Raw genomic sequence first — 21,468 nt, forward strand, 5'->3', positions numbered from 1 at the left:
GAACCTCAAACACAAGGACAAAACTACAAGAGACTGGTTTGGACCAAAGCATAACCTACTGTGAGAATGGCCTAGTCAAATTTCAGCAACAGATTTTTAATAGACTTGTTTGTCACAGACACTCTCCATTCAATCTGACTGACAAAGATAAACTGAAGAGACAGAACAAATTTAATTTTTTTATAAAAACTTTGATCATTTAATCTTCACTTCTCTTTTTCTTTACCACTTTGTGTTAACGAATCATATAAAACATGTTTCCAGACGGAAGCAGCGTTTGATCCATACATTTCAGTTTTCCTTCTTGGTCCCTCGTCCCTGCTCCAAATTAATTTCACTTTCAAATCACCTTCATTTTGACCTTACTTATTTTGAATATTCAAATGTTCTCATATTTAGTGTTAAACAACCATTTTAAATAACTTGAGTATTCCTTTATAGGGTCAATTTCTCATGTAAAGCATTTCGTTTTTCAGACCGATAATTTAATATTTCATGCCGAGGGGGTTGACTATGATCACAGCTCAGAATCCGCAGCAGTAAACCACACGTAAAGAAGATTAGAAAGCACAATCACCGAGCAGCAGACACTGAACAGCTTTGTTAAACATACATTTCATATTTTTATGAATAATATGGCTCCACACACATGTGCTGTTTTCTATACAATAAGGATGTGGTCTGTCAAAAAGGAGCAATTTTTGACTCAAAGGGAATTTCCAGACTCATGCCGACATACATCTGATCAAACACATGACAAAGAGCCTCATGGAGCTAGAAAGAGACGTGACTAAAGACTGTAAACAATGAGCTTATTCGCCACTTCCGTTTTTGGTTCGTCCATGTGTTTCTGAAAGCAACGACTCGTGATGAGACACTTGGGCCAATGAACTTAATTATCATTGTGGAAAAGAAAATGGACATAAATAGTGTGGGTTGGGTTTGGCATGTATTCCAACGAAGGTGTACAGATATATGTAACCTCTAAACCAGATTAAGATGAGGAGGTGAAGAAGAGGAGAGGATGGAGAACTGTGGGAGGAAATGGGGGAGCAACATTATGGGTGTGTTTTTAGTTTATTTTGTATATTTGGTAAGGGATGCTAACACATCCAGAAAAAAATGTAAAATATTTTTTTAAATAACAGAATTATATTGAGTCAGACAGAAGCAAGTACAATAAATCTGATAATCCTCTAAATATGTATTTATTTCAGTAATTCAGATAAAAAATATTCACTTTTTGTAATCCAAAAACTTTGAACATTTAAATTCCGTTTCACTTTTTCTTTTTACTACATCACATAGAAATGCCTACAGATTCCCCTGTTTATTTAACAGAACTATATTTAAGCATTTACTTCTATTAATTTTGATGGTCATGACTTACAACTCATACAAACCCAAAACTAAGCTGTCCAGAAAGTTATAATGATGCAAAACCAAAAAATAATATATATATTTTAAATACAGAAATCAAGGCCTTATTGTGATCATGGGAAAGACTGCTAACTTGACACGTGAGCAGTCACTGAATTTTGAGGGGACGACAGAAAAGGTCTCAGCTGACTGTTCATAGAGGACTCTGTGGAAAGTTGAGTGAAGGGAAAAAGTGTGGCAGAAAAGCAACAGGGATAGCCCCAGTCTTGGGAGGACTGTAAAGTAAGTCTGTTGTGGTATGCAATTAAGGAATTAATTACATGATAAACTAAAATAAGCTTGTTAATTTTCATTCTGTTGATTTGTTTGTTTGTTTGTTTTTTGCAGAGATGTCATTATCCATTTTATTTATGTTTTATTTTGGATATTTAAAATATCTTCCATTTCTTGTATTAAATGTTCTTTACAGAACTAAAGCTTATTGGTCTTTGAGAGGCCAAACTTGTCTGATTATGCTACAATCAATATATTACTTAAATCAGGGGTGGCCTCTTTCCAAATGGAGCTAAATTTTCCTTTTGACTTGGAAATCAAGCTCTCAGAAAGTTGGCATGGAGATGCAGATTTAATTTTTCAGTAGGTCAAACAGAATCTATGGAGGACTATCAAGAGGAAGACGAGAGGAACTCCAGAGGAAATAATAATAATTCAGAAGAGCTGAAAGCTGCTATTAAAGCAGCTTGACCTTACTTAACCCCACAGCAGGCAGGCAGATCACCTTCATGCCACGCTCTACTGGTGCAGTAATTCAAGCAAAACGAGACCCAACCACATATTGAGCGCCTACAGAGACCAGTGAGTGGTTGACATATCTGTATTAATTTGGTTTCATGTAATATCTTCTTCTAAGAACTGAACTTGGGGTTTCCATTAGCTGGTAGTCGTAAAATAAAAAGAAATTAAGGCCTGCCATATGCACTCTGCATAATGAATCTATATAAACCGAGTTTCACTTATTGAACTCAATTACTGAGATTAATTACCTCTTAAATGGCACTCTAAATTATTAACAAGCTCCTGTACACGGCTTTACCGATTACATAAAAACCAGGTGGCAATGTGTGAATGATAAATAGCTCATGCATGCTTTTGTCCCATGAATGCACTGGGTTACTTACGTTGACTTTGAACGCCTGCACAGTGTTGTCCAGCAGCAGCACGTTGCACACAACCTGTGTGTGCTGCCTGTCTCGCTCCAGCTCCGTCGCCCGGACATTGTAGGATCTGCCAGCAGGCAAGCGGAAGCGCGCGCTCATCACGCTCCTACCAGGCTCTGCAACAACCAAACAATAGGCACAAGATGAAGACAATGTGAAAAAGGACAAATGCTGAGTTATTAAGCTGCGTTCAAATCTGTAACATTTAGGCTGCAAATAGATTGCTAACAATGCAAGACTTCATGTTGCAAAACAAACGAGAAATGCAGAAGAGTAAAAGATATAGCCGATGTATGTACAGTGTGTTGTAGTTTTCTCCAAATGTCTCAGTGAAGGCAGCCAGTGAGAAATGCAAGCCTGTGCAGGCAGCAGAGAATGTTTCATCAGAAAAGAATGTCTATCAGAGGGCAAGCTCTAACCTTCGCAAGTTTTGAAAAAAATGAAAATATACAGATATTAGGTAAAACATGGGTTAAAATCTATCAATCACGATTATCTGCAGAACACATTTCAGCAATGATTCAGTTCTTTACATCATAAAAACACAAAAATACAGTCATAAAAATCACCATACAGTCAACAATATATTGTTTGGAATCTTTGCACTACACAAAATAAAATGTAATTTTGCAGTGACACAGAACAGTTCTCACAACTACAATTAGGCAGAAATAATTATTCAAATAATTTATATCTTTTGCTTTTGTGAAATAGACAAAAACAAAAAACAAAAAAAAACACCCTTCCCCTGATGTTTTTGTTTACCAGATGATTTCAATAGTGACACAAGCTTTTAGTTTAATTCATATGTTAAATCTAGCAAACCATGATGAAAATATTGTGAAAGTATTGCGATAAACAATAATATTGTCATTTGGAACCATTTGAATTAATATATTGATTAGGCATAATAATGTAATTAGACCTACGCCTGTCACAATAACAAATTTAACTGGATGATTGTTTCCAAAATTATTGCAATAAATGATAATATTGTTGTTTTGAGACCCTTTTCCAGTAATATATTGACAATGATGTTATAATGTAAGCTCACCCTCTCAAAAACTAACTAACCCCACACTGCAACCAGAAGACATTTAAATATCTAAAATAAAACAACCAAAACAATAAAAAGGAAATAAAAACCAATTACAACCAAACCCATAAATAATAATCAGAATAGAAATGATCAAGCTCAATTGAATACATCATGTGATTAATTGAGTATTATGACATGCTTCATTTCATGTTTTTGGACCATTTTAAAATTAGTTTGACTGTAGTCCTATACGATTAAATAAGATTAAAGTATTTTTAAAACATTCAGTCCAATTTAGGAAAGTAACCAAAAACCAACTAATGTCAACTGGTCATTCAAATTTGAATACATCTTACTAATATTGAAAATAAACCCTAGACCACACTGCTGAATAATATCTCCTATGATTGTGAGTGGCTGGTAAGATGATGGTAGCTGTGTCTCATTTTCTCATTATTACAGGATTAACAAATCTACTAAAACTACTTTGTTTCACACATTGTGACGCTTACTGTCTCCACGTCTGACTAAATGACTCAAGGCAGTCAAGACCAGACTAAGAACTAAACTCTAGTTTGCATAGTTCAGAACAATGTTTTTGTATTTTGGTGAATATTATAAACTTTTGAAATGGGAGCTGCTATATGAATACCAAAAGTCTGGTGAGTGAATGCTTCGTTTTTGATAAACCGTGCATGCTGAGGGTTTGCTGTGCATGCCAATGGCTTGTCATAACAGATTATCTCAAAGCGCCGAGACCACTAGCAGATGGTGAGAACGAATACTCACTAATAGCCACACAACAACAACCCACCTTCCACCCACCACCCATTTACCGAAACATCATACATCTGTACAGAGTGTATTTTCTTGCACACTTTCTGTTACTTCATCTTTTTACCATCCATAATGGCTCATAACCAAAGCTGGTGAATGAAGTGCTTTTCACAAGTGACCTTCCATGCACCTTAATAACATCATTCCATCTAGTTATTGTAGTAAAGGCTCGCTAGCCTTGGGCCCAGGAAGGGAAAACATGAAAACATAAACAAAAAGAACTATATCAGACATATTTCTGCTGCAAAATGTTAAAGCAAAGAGATGTGTACTTGATGGAAAAGTGTATATGATTCAAACATCACTTAGTCTCAAGCTTGAAGTATTAAAAAAAATGCAGAAAATAGATAGTCCTCATAATCTATTTATTTATTTTCACGTTAATACTTTTCTTCATCCCCAAGTACCTGTAATATTAGCCTATATTAATTTTCGATTCTGTACTAACAATCACAGATGAAAGTTTGAGTCGTTCTCAAAGGGAACAAAAAAGCCACCTGTTAGCAGCCACAAATGAGCTCGATGCATGTAGTGGATGTTTCCTGTTGACGCGTTTTGGCATCAAGGACTTGCTATTGTGAAACACTAATTCCATGTTTTAGTACAAGCACCAAACGGTTTTCTTATAGTTTAGAGTGAAACCACATTTTTGACTCTTTTTGGTGGCACTTCTTTCTGTCCCTTGCATCCCGCCTCCATACATGCTAAAGCACTTAGCATTCGTCAACATCTCATTGGCAGAAGATATTGTTGCGCAACACAAATTCTTACACGGCCGGAACACAGCACACTAAATAGTAAAGCATAGTTTAACATAGTCTCAAGGAATTTTAAAAACTGAGTTCCTCGAATCATTTGATGGATCGTTACAGCTCTAGTTTATAAAAGACATGTCTGTGAGTAGAGGATGTCCAAATAATTAAGTTTTAGACTCACCCGTCCAAAGAATATTATTTCAGAACTCTTGGTCTGTGTCTACATTTTCTGTGTTAAATTTCAGTTTGACCTGTGTGTTTTTCCTTCTTGTAAACCTCCCATGAAAGTTAAACTTCTGCAAGTTCTTTCCGACTGTGGAGGAATGTAATTTCACATGAGGTCATGTGGTGATATTTTAAGATTTTAGGAAACTTTTTTGGATCTTGCGGTCAACTTAGGGGGTGAACTTGCTTGGATGGCTCGAGTAACTCAGAAAAATACAGGACAACACCGGCATTTCATAAACTTTTTCAAATCTGGCTAAGGGTTCATTCAGACCGATCCTGTTTAGCTCATTTGCCTAGAAAGTCTGTTTTATTGGGGAGGAGTCATGCACAATCAAACTGATGTGGACTAAAAAAAGTGAACTCTGGTCCACCTAAAACTCTATCTAGATGCCAAGCAGAATGGTGAAGGGCATTATGGAGAAGTACAACTAGAACAAACACTTGAGTTTAGTGCAAAGGGAGAAATTGCTTGTTGTTTTTATCAAATGACAAAAGAGAAATCCTACAACTGCAAAAATATGATACCATTACATTTCTGTTAACATTTTTAGAAGGAAGATGAATGCAAATTGATCAGAGAGGCTCCCAAGGGTTTGGCAAGAATTTCCAATGAGCGTCCAAGACTGATTAATCAATTAATCTTCAGAACAAACAACAGATTAATCCATTGTAAAATAATCATTAGTTGAAGTCCTAGTTATTCCTTTGTGTTTATTACCGCTATATACCATTTTTTTTTTTCCCAATGAAATGAGATCTATGAGTTACATTTTCCCCAGGAAGTAGACACCGGGCTATTTGTCTGAAAACCACACATTCTTTAAATTTCACATGCTAAAACACACAAACATGGCTCATCTGAATCTGGAAAATGCCATTTCTGTGAGTAGCAGTTGTACAAAACACCTCTGCTGCTCTCAGAGGAAATTCTCACACAGCTAAGAATCCCACACAGGAAAAGAGCAAATGTCTTTTACAGAATGCGTGTGTCATGCACACAATAATATTTCTATGATGTAATCAAGTGACAAGTAGATGAAAGGATGAGATTCATCACTATCCATCTGATTCACAACAGCAGGCGACAGAGCTTGCCACCTCCACTTGGAGTGGGTATATAATATTGGCTCGTGTCACGTTATGCGTCTGCGATTGGCAAGATGTGCAGGTTTTAATGTCGCTCTTCTGCCCGCCAACAGAACAACCACAAATAAACAATCTGGCACGCACAAATGCAGAAGTAGAGGCACGAACCCATAAACATGTGCAAGCGTACCAACAAAGGCAGGCAGGCAGGCAGGCAGGCACAGTGACGCTGTCGGCGGGATGGTCAGCCCGGCAGAAGCGGATGCTGAGAGGAAGCCATGCAGAAAGAAGAACAGAGCGCGCCTCGCAATGACGAATGGGACTCATGGATGGTGAAGAGGGACTTTATCCACGTGGTGCATCATCTTTTTCCACAACAGCTCCTCCACTCATCATTTTATCTGATCACAAAATGTGACCAAAATCAGAGTAATGACCTTTTCTTTATTGGTCCTGTGGTAAGACGAGCAACAGACAGTCTCTGCTCCCCATATTGTTTACTTTTATTTGTTAACGTTTAGTGGTCTGACTGCTTCCTGCTGTCTCACAGTAATCAGCCTGTCTCATCTCAAGCCCCCGCTGTAAATGCCGCCAGAGAGCAAACAGCATCTGAGCACAATGAAGTGGAGTGTCACATCAACTTTGGGTTAGGAGAGGTCAACACATCGCTTCACTTTAATCAGACAAGTTGCCCCCGGAAAAAATGTACACACTGCTTGACAGCATCTTCAAATTAAAAGGTTAAATAAAGAAACATTTTTAAGAATTAATCCAGTACTTGAATAAGGGTGTTTTCACACCTGAGACTCTGTTTGATTGAGGGACAAGATTGCAACATTCACATTGCACTGAGTCTAACCCTTTAGAAAACCTATGGTGGCATTGCACCAAGAACCACTGAGGGAAACGACACAAAAACCGGCTCAAGACATGAGCGTAACTTCGTTCGTCACTAAAAGTAAACCAAAGTGGAGCAGCGTCTGATTTTAAAACTTGTGTGATTGTGCGCTACTGCCTGCTTCCTGTTCTTGAAGCGGTCTCCAGTCCGCTTGGCATTCACATACGCATTCGAGAGAGTTCACTTCAACCAAACCGAGGCCGAGGTTTTTAGGCGGACGATGATTCCCTTTTTGGTTGACATCAGAGTTTGACTACACATTCACACCTCCACAAATGGATTGGACTTCCCAGGCAAATAAACTAGAGTTTGATTAAAGCAAACTAAACAGAACTGGAATGAATGCACCCTTAAACTATTGGCTGAGATGTATCATCATATATTTTACCGTGTCATCATTAAGCAGTTGGACTGCATGAATATCACAAACACTGTTTTCTTTAGCCCAGGATTAGCCATTTATATCCAAAGTTGCCAAAGGCTAATTCTGCCAAGTTGCATCATCATGTGTCTGAAGTGGTGCAAAAGAAATGGGACAAACTAGCAACAGGGGCTGTGCATTAGAAATAGAGGGGGATGTGGATGTTATTCATAAATCTGTCTGGGTTACAGTTTTTAATGTAAAACAAACTGAATTGTAAAAAAATAAAAATATAATAATAATAATAATAATCCTAACATTAGAAGAGAATGGCTATTTTTAACAGGGTTCCTACATATTTGTCATGTCAAAGACCTGTACTTTTCCAGCCATTCCTTCATGGCTCAGACTTTAAATATGGAAGCAGCAGGAAGAAAAGAATGTTGGCTGGTTGGCCTAACAATGGATTAACAGATTAATGGATGGATAAAATGAACAAACAGAAGGTTGGATAAGTGGGAATGGAAAGAGATGGTTAGTTGGAACAGGGACAGATGGAAAATGGACAAAATTATTGAAGGAAACCTGGATGGGAGGACAAATGGATGAACGAACACAAAAACACAGGGTTAGATGAATGGACTATGGAAAAACGGATGGATAAGTATACAGGTATTAGAATATTTTTTATTTGTTCAAGAGGGGCAAAAGTGACAATATGTTTTTAAAAATGAATTACCTTGTCTGTTATTTTTGTCCTTGAAAAATATTGCTGTAAATACAACATACACATTATTAAACAGGCTACTTCAATTCACCTGTTACATCAGGTAGTACACTTACTCTAAACAGAATAATTCCATTTCACCATATTTCAATTATGTGGGTATTTATTGATGCTTTCGTCAAGTTAAGCTTGAAAGCATAATAGTCTATCATACAGCGCAAATCTTATGAAGGTAACTTTTCCTCTGGTTACAATAAAATTGTCCATCCCTAAAGATTCATCAATGAAAGGACAGACAGATGGCAAGATAATGGATGTTAGGATGAGAGGATGGAAGAAGATGAAGTCTGGAATATAAATATTTCCAGAATATATCTAATCTGTGCAGGACTCTTGATCTTATGTAAATTGAACTGATGTAAAAAAATAAATAAAAAAAACAAAAAAAAAACGATAGAGGCAATAAGCTTTTATAAAACTTGAAAAAAGCCATCTATGTGGATTTTGTTTGGTTAGATGTGTGCAACTACACCCCACCTTGAAGAAAAGGAACAGTCTCATACAGGTTTTGGTGCTCTGATAAAACACTGTAACAGCTTTCTTAAGACTTTGTGTCAAATGCAACATGATACTGGATACTGTGTGCATTCTACAAGCCTGAAGGAAAATAATGCATGGTAACAAATCAACTAACATTTGGGTGTTTTTTTCTTTGTGCAAACAATTGCTTACTGCAACAATTTCAGTTGTTTTTTGTTGTTGTTTTTTTTAAACTGTTCCAGTTCCGTCGTATTGTACCATTCTCAATTGTACTCCAGTCTATTGACAATGTTCCATAATTTTCTGCACCGCTGTGTTCTTTTCAGCGTTGCTCTGCTGAGCTGGACAGGACGGCTTCGCTCCCCTGAGAGAAGCCTCCGGAACTCCGGAAGCATGCTGCCATTATTGCTTCCTGCAGTCAGCAGAGCTTACAAACAAGCGGCAGAGCATCTGCGTACGTCTGAATGTGTGTGTTTGCACTATAAGGGCCCGGGACCCTAAAGCTTCTCTCACCGGTGGGCTTCTCTCAACTTATGGCAATCGCAGACAGCCCTGCAGCCTTCCTGTCGGCTCTGCGTCAAACATTCTTACTTTAGCAGATAACGTAAACATACTTGCGTTATTTAACTTTAAAATCAGGCACGCAAAAAGCCAAGCTAAACAACTATCTTGGTACAGATGTAGACCGACAACAAATGAACTTCATTTGTCCCATACAATTCTATTAATGCTCCAATTTCTTCAAAGTAACTCAAAGACATGCATACAAATGCTCTGCTGCTTTGAAACAATTGAAATATATATAAATAGACTCTAGCTTAAAAAAAAAAGCAAACACACACAGTAGTTGTGCATAAAAACACTCTACAGTGTTTCACAAAGCAAAATCTAGGCCAGAAACAAACAGGTGGTCAATTACAGATGGTACTACTTGGTCAGCAACAAGAATAAAATGCATTTATTCAGACATAAAACAATGTTTATATGTAGAATATATATAGATCTGTATGGAAACAGAAAACACCTAAATAATTGAACTAACTTTTCTTATGTATTCCTGTGGTGAAGTGTACTTCACCGACAGAGTCACACAATGTTGGTTGATGGTGGATTCAGAAGAGAAAAATGTCTGCTTTCCATGAATTTAACAAAATACGACAATAAGTGACAAAGATTAGCTGCTGCACACAAATGTCAAACATCAACAATAAAACCAAGCTTTTTGGTGTTTATTGTCTTTAAAATATCCAGTCGACGCTGTTTTGGGCCAATGAATCGACAGGTTGGCTTGAACTCCATTCACCGCTTTGGCCTTTTTAACAAAACAGTCAGAGAATGCAAAAACGAACCTCAATTTGCTTTTTGAAAAGGTATAATCATTTATTTTCGCTGTTCTCTTGAGTACACAAATTAAAATTTAATGTGGATTTTCTCCAATTTGATTAGGTCTAAATTAAACATCATTTTCCATAAATAAGACTAAGATACTGTAAAATAAAAGCAATGTGTATGTGTATTTGAACATTTAAAAAATAGATAATTAAAATAGGTGACAATAAAACTGTTCAAATACCAGAATGCATTTAATCAATGATGACAATAGAATCTACTGGTCGCTGGAAGGAAGGATCTACAACAATGCATCTTTATGCAGCTAGGATATAGTCTGAGACAAAAATTCTTACCAAGATTGAAGTTCAGAGTCAAATGCTCATGATACCAAGTTACACTCTTGTTAGCATCACAGACTGGGACCTATAGAAGGGGTTCAGGTGTGGCTACTATATGGCAAATTAAATAAAAACATTTGTAAAACAGCTCGTATGCATGCTTTGGTTTCAGAAACTGAACTTTACTTTCAGTTCTCTCTGTAAAACGCCCACACGACCAAAACAAAGGAACTGGGAAAAATACTACCCTGGCTGAGGTGGCCACATTCAACCCCAGTCATTTATTATTGACGAAACAAAACGGCATTAATATTAAACATCATCAGATGAAATAATAATGCTGACAGAGCAAACAGCCAAGGAACCAAAGCAAAAAGCCCCAGCCTCTACTAAACTTCAGCATGCATTAACGCCAAAATGTGACATCACATATTCCACGTACTTCAGTTGAACTTGAAGCGAGTCTGTTTTTATTTTAAGTTAAGACCCAGCTTTTACTTAAACAAAAATATGCATTCTGATAAGAGGTCACCCGAACACAATGAGTATAATTTCAAATAACCAACCCATCAGTTGGTAAAGGTAAAAAACCAACGATGCAGACTTAACTGCCGGTATGGTTTGTAGGCCGATTATGCAAATTGTAGCCATCAGTGCCAAGAAGCAGGCGTTTGCATGTGCACACAAACACACACAGCCATTCATGAAACCTAACACCTGTCACAGAGGATTCCTCCTGAATCAACGATGCAGATGATTGAGGCTTGTAGTAGCCTCCGCTCAGCTCATTCTGGGAGCAGCCCTGTGTTCGCCTCCTTTAGATGCAACCTGCGACTTCTCGCCTCTGACCATTACAAATGGTTTATTATATCATCCAGGTCATATTAGCGTTTTATTCCCTTTCCCTGCCCTTGATATTGTCAACATACCTTTGCTTCCCACGCTTCTTTCTGATCTTTGGCATGTTTTGATATTCCACACATTCTTTGCTTCCATCTCACCTTTTCTTCTCGGCTAGTCTATCACAGTAATACCCCTAAAGCTAAACCAAATTCATTTTCCCTTTTTCTGAAATTATTATCGCACTGAATATTTTAAGTGACTCCATGGAGTAAACTCAAGCTGCAAAGTAATGATAGTGTTTGGAAAAAAATTATGCTTTTCTGTTTCTGTATTGCTTCTTGAAAGCAGTATAGCAATTATATTGGATCATTCCAACAGTTTATAGCATCATAAGCACCCACAAATGAAAGAGGCTTTCACACAGCAGGTATCAACTGTTGGATCTGGAAACTGGATAGAACCCTCTTAAATTGTCAGATTTATGAAGCATGGAAAATCAGACTGTGTAAAGCTGAAAAATAAAATCCATCCTTCTGCGTTTGGAATGGTTTATAACACTGGATAAAAAACACAAACCAGGTTTGAACAGGATAAAAGCAACCCACCAGCAGGTTTACCTGTGAGTACGGTCTTCTTTTGGTGATGCAGAATACTGTCAAACAAACAACTATGGAGTTGTTTGACACCAAAATCCATAAAACATTTTTTGCATGTGGCCTGTTTTGTTGGTGTTGTCCTGTATGTTCCCCATGGCTGTTTTCATTCCTTTGTAGCATAATGGTGAGGGAATTTGTTTTGGACCCTTATCCTGACTGATGTCTTTGTACAAGTGAATCATTTTAATCATTTTTAACCTCTTCACACAAAAGATAAAGGATGCAGAAAGTGGAAAAAATGGATAAATAAGACTTGGGAAGCTGGAATTTATTTATTATTTCAGTGAGATGAGGGAGCTTTAAGAGTGTGCCTTTTCCTTGTTTTCTACAAATTTGATTTTCAGTTGGTATGAACATAAGCTATACAAAAAGGTGGAAAAAGTTTTCAAATGGTTCATGGCATTCTCTTTTGTTGAGATCATCTGTAATGATAAATGCCTTTTCCAAATGATTCTGACATGGAATTTAAAGTGATGTGGCTCCAATAACAGAAATATTAACTTCTTATCTCTGTTGTTAATTAAAAAAAAGCCTTCCACATTTGTAAAGAGAAGTAAGAAAACAAACTCAAGTGTGCATAACTTTCTCCTCATGGCGTGTAAACGCCTCCACTCCTTTCACTTTTTTTAAACTTACATACAGCACAAAGGTCACAGCGGTGGCTGGGTAACGGTGGGGGAAAAGCCCTCTTTTTGAGGTTTCCTGCTTTCAGCTAACATAGCAAGAAACATGCCTAAAACTGCTCTAAATTAATTGGCACAACTTTCACATTTACACTTGTTTGAGCAAACAAACAAGAAATACACAAAAAATACAAGTTTTCTATACAGTAAATCCATTTTAGTTGAGAGCTTCTATAGGAAACAGCTTTTGTAAACTACAAGGTTTTTCTTAATGAAAAAGAAAATAACTTGGTTGCTAGATTCTGCAGGGTAGAAATATAAACAAGAGAAAACCTACACAGAATCTCCAGATTAGAAATCTGAGCAGGGTGTGACAGTGCTCCTTTAATTATAAAACAAGAGGCCCGCCTTTGTACAGTATGCAGCGCGTGTGCACAGACACACACTCTTGTAACACACCTCCCAGCACGCACAAAGAGAAACCGAAAAGCACGGAGACAGAAAAGCAGGTCTGATTAAAGCAGCACATTCCCCTAATTTTTTTTTTGCTTTCCCGCTGACGCCGGCACCTTTAAATGTTACCGGGGGTCGAGTTCTGAGCACTCTGCAGATTTCTACCTGCACCCACCCCAACATTGCACATTCCTGCCCCGCCAGCAGGGAGGCCAGGTGTTCTGCAGCAAAAACCAAAGGAAAAAAAAAAAGTGGCTACACTGCCAAATCTGGGCAGCCACAATCACACATCATTTAATTAAAACCTCATACCAAGATGTCAAACAGATATTTCTCTTAATTAAAGTAAGTTTATTAGTAAGCGAATGATTTATATTTCATTCAACTTAAACTGTTAAGTGAAAAGATTTGAAAATTGATTTGATCAGTGATGGAAAGTTCAAACCTCAGTTTGTCACCTTAAACCTCGGCAGAAAACATTTCCTTTGTGTCGTCTTTAAATCAAGCAACTGGAGCTCACAAACTGGAAATATGAACTGAATAATTTGCCTCAGGCTCCTTCATACTGAATCCAAGGTTAGCACAGTTAAAGCACAAAAATCTTTAAACAATTAAACGCCACAATTTTTATTGGGGCTGAGAACATTCGACATATTTTGGCAAAGACATATTAGCTGAAAAGGCCACTGAATGCAACAGGAATTATGGTTTAATGCAAAACAACTTGCACGTACAAGCCAAGTAATATTTTAGCACATGGCTAACCAAAACCCCAAACACCAAGCCTCTCCCTTTAGCTTGTAAATACGGCAATCGCTTAACTGAGGGGTTGAAGGGTGTGTCTGAATGTCGTCTTCCTGATAAATATGGCAGCCTGGTGGAACAGCGATTACAGCCGTGATACCACACCAAAAGTTTCCACGTTCGAACTTGGTGCCTTGCATGAGCATTTCTTCATGTTGCTTGCTTCTTGTCTGCATGACTGCATGGCTTTTTGCTGGTTCTGCTGTTTCCTTTAGCATCACACTGATATATCAAGAGATTTCTGTCTGTGCAGGCCGTTTCGCATAAGTAAAATCTTTTAAGCTGTTTGCCAAATCTGTTGAACGCCAGTTTTAAGTGGATTGTAAAATGAGACATTTAAATTCATTTGTGAAGGGTTTTCTACAGTTGACGCTTGCTCCATGACTCAGTGAGTAAGAAATACTTTTAAAAAAAGTGATAGCAACAATGAATGAGGCTTAGGTTGTCAGGTTCATATGACAGTCTTTAGTAAATACAAAAATAAAAGTAAAGCATGATCTAATTGTTTTTAATTCTAACAGAAAATTAACAATTACTATGATTATTGCAAAAATGACCTTGAATGTTGCAGTATTAATTAGAGCTGCTCAGCATGTTGAATCACAATTGTCATCGTAATTTCAATCTGGGCAATATTGCAGCCACTAAGTGTAACTTGGCTGCAATAATAAATGACATCTGTCTTATATAGCACTTTCTTAGGGCACTCAAAGACACTTTAATATTAGGTAGGATATTACCCATCCCAACAATTTATCTGGTCTTTTGAATAACCTTTCACTTGCCCTCAACACCAACCCTTTATATACATGGTTGGTGGTTGGGCTGCTACAGCTCATAAAGGATGCTAGGGTTGTGGTGAAGGAAACGGTGAGTAAATCTATTGTCATGCAGCAACGGCATAGCAATTACAAGTAGTAATGTTAACTGATATTTGACTAAATTTGTTCTTTCACCTCAGTGTCTCCTCTGGTTTGTGTTGAAGTTTTTATTGCATTATTTAGCTTTTTCTGATTGAAGTAATTTAATAGTGGCGAACAGCGACATTTAAAGCCTCAAACACAAGCGAAACGGTCATGAAAAGTTGATGTCTTTCAAAGTTCAAAATGTAAAGTAGTATGCTATGTGTGGAAATATTAAATTATTTTACTTAATTTGAGATTTTTAGCATGTTCTATAAATGTTGAGATTGTAGTTGAAGACTACAAGTCTTTCTCAATCGCATGGTTCTGCTGTCTGGGATTTCTTTATGTTAACTTTGGGACATCGAATTAGAATACAATAAAACACTCAGCAATGTTGACAAGTGCTTATTGCACAGTGGTTTTTGCTAGACAAATCTGCAGTAAAATCAGAACAAAAATGTGGAGATTTGTTGATTTTGCGTAAATTTTGCAGATTTGCAAAAAAAAACTGGCAGGACTTATTGATGTAATCTGGAGCTTAAAGGGCCACATAAAAAGCTACAGTGGGCCAGACGCAGAGAGTTTGACTTAGACATTTAATGTTTTTCATCCAGTCTTTGTTTCTTCTTTCTCTACGTTTACGTGTTACCATAGCAAGAATGAAAAAGATAATATTTTTTGGCACTTCAGTCACACCAAAAAAGAATCAAATTTTGACTTAGATTTGAGGTCTGGGACTCAGTTCTCATAAAAAATAGCATTTTTTTTATAAGTATGGACCAGTGGTAAATTTTCCATAGTATGACAAAAACTTAAAACAGAAAATGAGTCCCGTAGCCTAATTTCTTGTGGTTGCAAACTGCAGTATTAGGCCTCATCCACTACACTGCAGCTGCACTGTAATACGAGTGATGGGTTTCATATTTTTAGTGTCCAAAACACACCTCTAGGTGTTTTTTGCTAACAAAATTTGTTCCAGATAGCTGAATGTCTACCTTTTCTGGGACCTCAACAGGTTTGAGAGGGGCAGCACTATGTAAATCTAAACTCCGCACATGGGAGAAAATTCAGGTCATTTCGGCATTTTCTCTGACTCATACCCAAACTGGAAGAAGAAAATCTGTCACGATCCAAGAGGCCAGCATTCATGTAAAATTTGTCATTAATTATCTGAACTGTAAAAACGAGCCTAGAAACTTGTAGAAACTAGAGGTCACTGCGAGGATCCAATGATCAAACGCTAAACCAGGTATCACAACCTATATTTTACATCTTCCTCCCAGTTCTTAATCGTCGGTCTGTCGTCCTACTCGAACCTGACAGAAAGAATTAGTCAGGCGTTGACATTTAAACAGAAACAATAGATATTTACAGAAACTCTTTAGAGGAATCATGACCCTTTTCTGGAAACTTGGTGTCTGATTGCTTTACTACACATATCCGGTAAACTTAAGGTTTTCTTAGTGCTACAATTTATACAATGCTAACACTAATAATAGACCAATTTTGATTTAGTGAAGTCAATCAACAAATTCTCCATTTTGAAAGCCAGAAATGTCGAGCCACGGCAGGTAGAAAGAAAATTATTATAAAATAATAGACCATTACCTTGACTAAATGAAAAAGTGTATTTTATTATATTTGTCAATCAGTACTTGGATTAATGGATAAGTTTAAGTAATATGCACTCTTTATGTATTTTATGCTCATATTTCACAATACCACCTGTTACCTTGACCTTGACTCTCTCTGTTGCTTATTTGGGGGGGGTGACTGTTATTTCATGTAGGTATTCAACAGAACAAAAAATTCATAATAGACCAAAAATGTCTCTCTGATAAGACTTTAGGGGTCTCAATTCTGTGGTCCCAGTCAAATGGGCTCTTATTAACCTTGATTAAAAATTTAAAAGAACCAGTTAATGTTTTAAAAATAGATACATCAAATGCTAGTTTTTAACCGTTAATTTTTTTTTTCCTGCATTATTTGCAATGAATTTCCACACAAAATGACACTGGAAGTACCAGTAACAAGCTTTCAAATCCATTTTTCTTGTACTTAGTTTGAATCTATGTGGTATTATATTTTATATAATTTTCCATCCCACAAGAAAAAGAATTATCCATATTTCTTTTGCAAAATGTTATATTTGTAGTTATTTAAATCCTAAAACTTTAGATAAAATGGTGGTTCTTTGAGAATTACTGCAAATTTCCTAAAGTAGACATTTATTTAAATTTATTCACTTTATTTGAAGTGGGTTAGGGTTAGGGTGTGCATATGTCAGTCGTATGCACACCCCTCAAGTAAAGTGTTACCCTTCTTTTTTCAAAAAGTCATAAAACATTTGCTGCTCTAAATTATTTTTTGGCTAGCTTGAGAGCAAAATGTCTCTTTAGTTCATAAAAGTTGAAGATCGCTGCTTTCGCTCTAGCATCTTATTAAAATAAGCTGTAGCTTCAGTTATTTATGGTGGCTGCTCTACACTCATATTATGCAACATCTTTTTAGAATACTCTTCAAGACCTCATATAAAAATCTACCTAAAAAAAACGATCAGCTTCCATAATGTTTTTAAGATGGATTTCATATGAACTTCTGCAGATCCAGAGCCTTTTACAGGAACACACACCATTCAGGAGGAACATGTAACTCAAGAGCCACGCTGGCTCAATAGCCTGTTTGAACGTATCATGCAGCTCCTATAACAAGAAACGTGTGTAGGGAAGGTGTAAGGGGATCTCTTTGCCGCCGAGTGTGTGACGAGGTGAGGATGAGAAGATGGAGGTGGGTGGAACACATTGTGGTTGGTAAACAGGGCCAAAACAGGAAAGCGTGGGCCTACCTGACATTCACCTCAGGGCTTGTACTCCGCTGCCACGCTGTAGAAAAGTTAGCCTAAGGTAAGAAGAACTGAGACAGCAATTTATTGCTGTTTCCCCCTCCCCCCCAACTCACGCTTAGAGGTTCAAAGGTATAAAAAAAAAAAAACTCTCCTGCGCAGTAATAATAGCGTTATAAAAAGGATGTTGTTCGAGCCTTTCTGCTAAACTGGAACAGGTGATCCAATTCTGGAAGCAACAAGTTTCTTCAGTGCAGCTTCAATGTTTTTTCCAATGGAGAGCACACACACATCCAGGATACTTTCCACACTTACTTTTTTAATTAGTATTATAGTAGCACTATCATATACTGAAAAAAAGGCGATAAAACCTTTCATTTTCAGCATACAGAGATGGATTTTTGACCATTTCTCCTTGCAAAGTCTCCCTATAATATTATGGGTCATTTCGTATAATCTCTTCTCTAGAGGTTTTCAACAAGACTTATAGAAGACAGTTGATTTTGTGTCTGGTGAACCGTGTCTGCACTGATTTAGCCATTTGTTCTGGATCCTTATCCAGCTAAAGGATTCAACAGCTTCCACATGTAAGTCTTCTGGCAGATGCCACCAGATTTTCATTCAAAACATCCCAGTACTATAGGTTTCTATGTAACCTTGGAGGAGAAATGAGCCCACATCGCCGCAGTCCTCCGTCGTAGAAAACAGTAGTCATTAGTTTATAGAGATAAACTTGGGTCATCCTACAATTTTGTTACAGTTCAATTTGCTTTATTTTTCTTTGGTGGGAAGCTATAGCCTAATCACCAACACATATTGACTCCATTTTGAAGAGTGTCTAAGTAAAATATTCCCCTGTGATATAATTGTACCGTAGAAAAAAGTTTCTGGTGCTCTGATCTACTTGAGACCTTAAATATACATTTAAAAATATGCAACAGTTATGTTTATCTTATAAGCGTTGTGATGAGTAGTAAAAATGGTGACACCTCTAATTTTATTTCTGACAAAATTACAGTATTTTCCACCACACTCAATAATTACATAAAAATTAGAGGCTGGATTTGTTGGGTTTTTTCTTTGCAAGATTATAATTCTGCAATTAAAGATGAATTAATTTCCAGTTATTATTTAGCATTTATACTCTGGAGCTGCAAGCTGCTTTTTGGACCTTCCACAGTCCAAAAACCATTTAATATATTTACATTAAGATATAATAACAAATGCAGATTGTAGCAGTTTTTTCGGATTTTTTTGATGGAATAATTGCACCATGTATCTGCAAAACAATGACTCCAAAACAACCAGTAAAATAATTTAGGTCTTTTTTGGTTTGTTAGGTTAGAAACTATGTGGTTTTTTTTCAGAATCTGAATCAACTTTATAGACTGAGATTGTGTTCCCAAACAAGAATTTTGACTGTTTTCAAAGGCTCAAAGTGTACAGACATTAGGCATAAATATATACAGTTTAGAGGGGGTTTATATTTACACAAATATCCTCATCCTATGGAAGAACATTTATTTTTATTACTAAAAAAGTAATGTTTTTTTCACATTTTCTATAGTAGATATTTATCAAAAAATTATAAGCAGACTTTTTCCAAGTGACCATGAGAAATTTGCTGCCCCAAACAAGTTTTATTTAGCTAGACTTGAGGTAAAACAAAAGTTGCAGAGCCCTGATCTATACCAACAAACCTAAGCATATAGGCCACAGCAGAACGTAATGTGTGACAACAGAGCAGCTCAAACCGGTGCTGCTTAAAATAATTATAAGCATGTTGAGCTGATGAAAATAGACTTTCATCTGCAGCCTTGAACTGACACACACACACACACAGAGACACGTTCAAACCAGGTTTCACACACACAAAATTCTGCTTCATTTATTCTGTCCTTTAATAAACTGATTTCACAAAAGAAGAGTCGAGCAGCTCTGTATCCAGGAAACTGCTCCGATAGCTCAATGGGTTGTTTGACTCTTCAAACTTGTAGCAACAGTATTAATCAGAACAAAAATACAAAAGCTACAAAACAAGTTGCCTTGACTGCATGCAAATGTTACAGTTGCATTGAATGTGCAGAAACATTGAACCTTTTTGCTGTGCCAACTGGAATGCAGATGCATCAGGCAACAAACAGCCTTGAAAGCTGCTGTTTAGACTGCCGACGAGTCACCAATCTGGTGTCTGCACCAAACATAGAGCTATGCCACTTTTGGCTCTTCAAATGGGAAAGCACCCTCACCATATCCAGAACCCAATCCCACCACAGGTTTATATTTTTGACCATTTTAACTGTCCTATCATCAACGAGTCTAGGATTAAAATGATGTCCGGTGCTGTCCTCTTGGTAATAGCCTCCATGCTGGGACAGAGGCTGACGGAGAGAGAAAACAGGCAGAGCGGCCATGAGTCAGCCAGAGCCGGCCCCCTGCCTCATGTTGAAATCAGAGAAACCACAAGAATGTAACAGCTTCTGTTATTATCCCTCCCTGCTGCCTCGCAGCCTGATGGCCTGCCCCAGAAAATAGCAGCCAGCCTGCCTCTTTCTCCCTCTCACACACACACTTGTTCCCCGTGTTATCCCTGTCCTCGTCTCAGATATACCAATTTCTCTCAGGGCAGAGCTGTACGTTTTGTTTGTGTTCGTTTCTGCACAAGCGGATACTTCAGGTGAGCATGTTGCAGGAATTCAGGAAACAACTTCCAATATTTTAAAATAAAGTTGATGCTGTCTGCACAATAAGTCAGCAGTTTCTGTCCAAATTTCAAAAGACTTGATGTTTAAAGGATATAAAGAACAGCAAACTGCAATGGATTTGCAACTTTTTCACTACTGATACGATACCGATATCGTAGCTTTATGTATCGGCCAATACCAATATTGACCTGATCCCATCATAAATCCCACATATTTTTATTACTTTGTAGTTTGGAATGTTAGAAAACATTTTGATTAAGTGATATTAGCTTAACAGAGAAGTCAACAACAATTGACTCATTTATTATTTACCAATGGGTCTGCGTGTGGAACACAAAAGATGATGGATAGAAATATGGGGGCGGACTAAATGCTGGAACGGAGCAATTCCATCAGCGTGCTTACATCGGAGATTTTAGATGCAGTCAATATAATCCAATACTCCATTTTTTTTTTTTTTTGGATGATAACAGACTATATTGGATCAATATTGGATAGACTGAGATTGTGTTTCCAAACAAGAATTTTGTTTGGCACCCCTACATTATCTAGTAAGTCTACATTTATTTATGAAACACGTTTGTAATAAAAAAATTAAAAAAAACTCAAAGTTCACAGCAAAAAGAACATGTTGGATTAAAGTCAAGCAACTGAAAGATGTCAAAGTTGTCTTCACTTTTGCACACTGATGCCTTTAGATGTCTACTTTGGCTGGACTTTAATAAGTAAAAAAAAAAAAAAAAAAAAAAAAAAAAAAACAAAAAGAAGTTTGACCAAAAAAAAAAAGGAAAAAAAAAGGGTTTTTTTTTTTTTTAGTTTTTTCTTTTTTTTAAAGCCCACCCAAAGTAGAATTCAAAAGGCATCAGGGCCCAAAAGGGAAAAAAATTTTGATTTTTTTC

The 21,468-nt window shown here is 37.0% G+C and overlaps 1 protein-coding gene across 1 annotated transcript in view; it reads right to left on the reverse strand.

Moving 5' to 3' along the window:
* ptpn4a (protein tyrosine phosphatase non-receptor type 4a) overlaps positions 1–21,468 on the reverse strand; it is an 85,573-nt gene that overhangs the window by 48,050 nt on the left and 16,055 nt on the right. The window contains exon 2 of the mRNA XM_015047265.1: positions 2,559–2,713. Within this exon, the coding sequence (XP_014902751.1) occupies positions 2,559–2,696 (138 nt within the window). The 5' untranslated portion in view covers positions 2,697–2,713. The remainder of the gene's footprint in view (positions 1–2,558; positions 2,714–21,468) is intronic.

Source organism: Poecilia latipinna, unplaced genomic scaffold, assembly GCF_001443285.1.
Source record: "Poecilia latipinna isolate Pla-1442-1.1 unplaced genomic scaffold, P_latipinna-1.0 Scaffold817, whole genome shotgun sequence".
Lineage (NCBI taxonomy): Eukaryota > Metazoa > Chordata > Actinopteri > Cyprinodontiformes > Poeciliidae > Poecilia > Poecilia latipinna.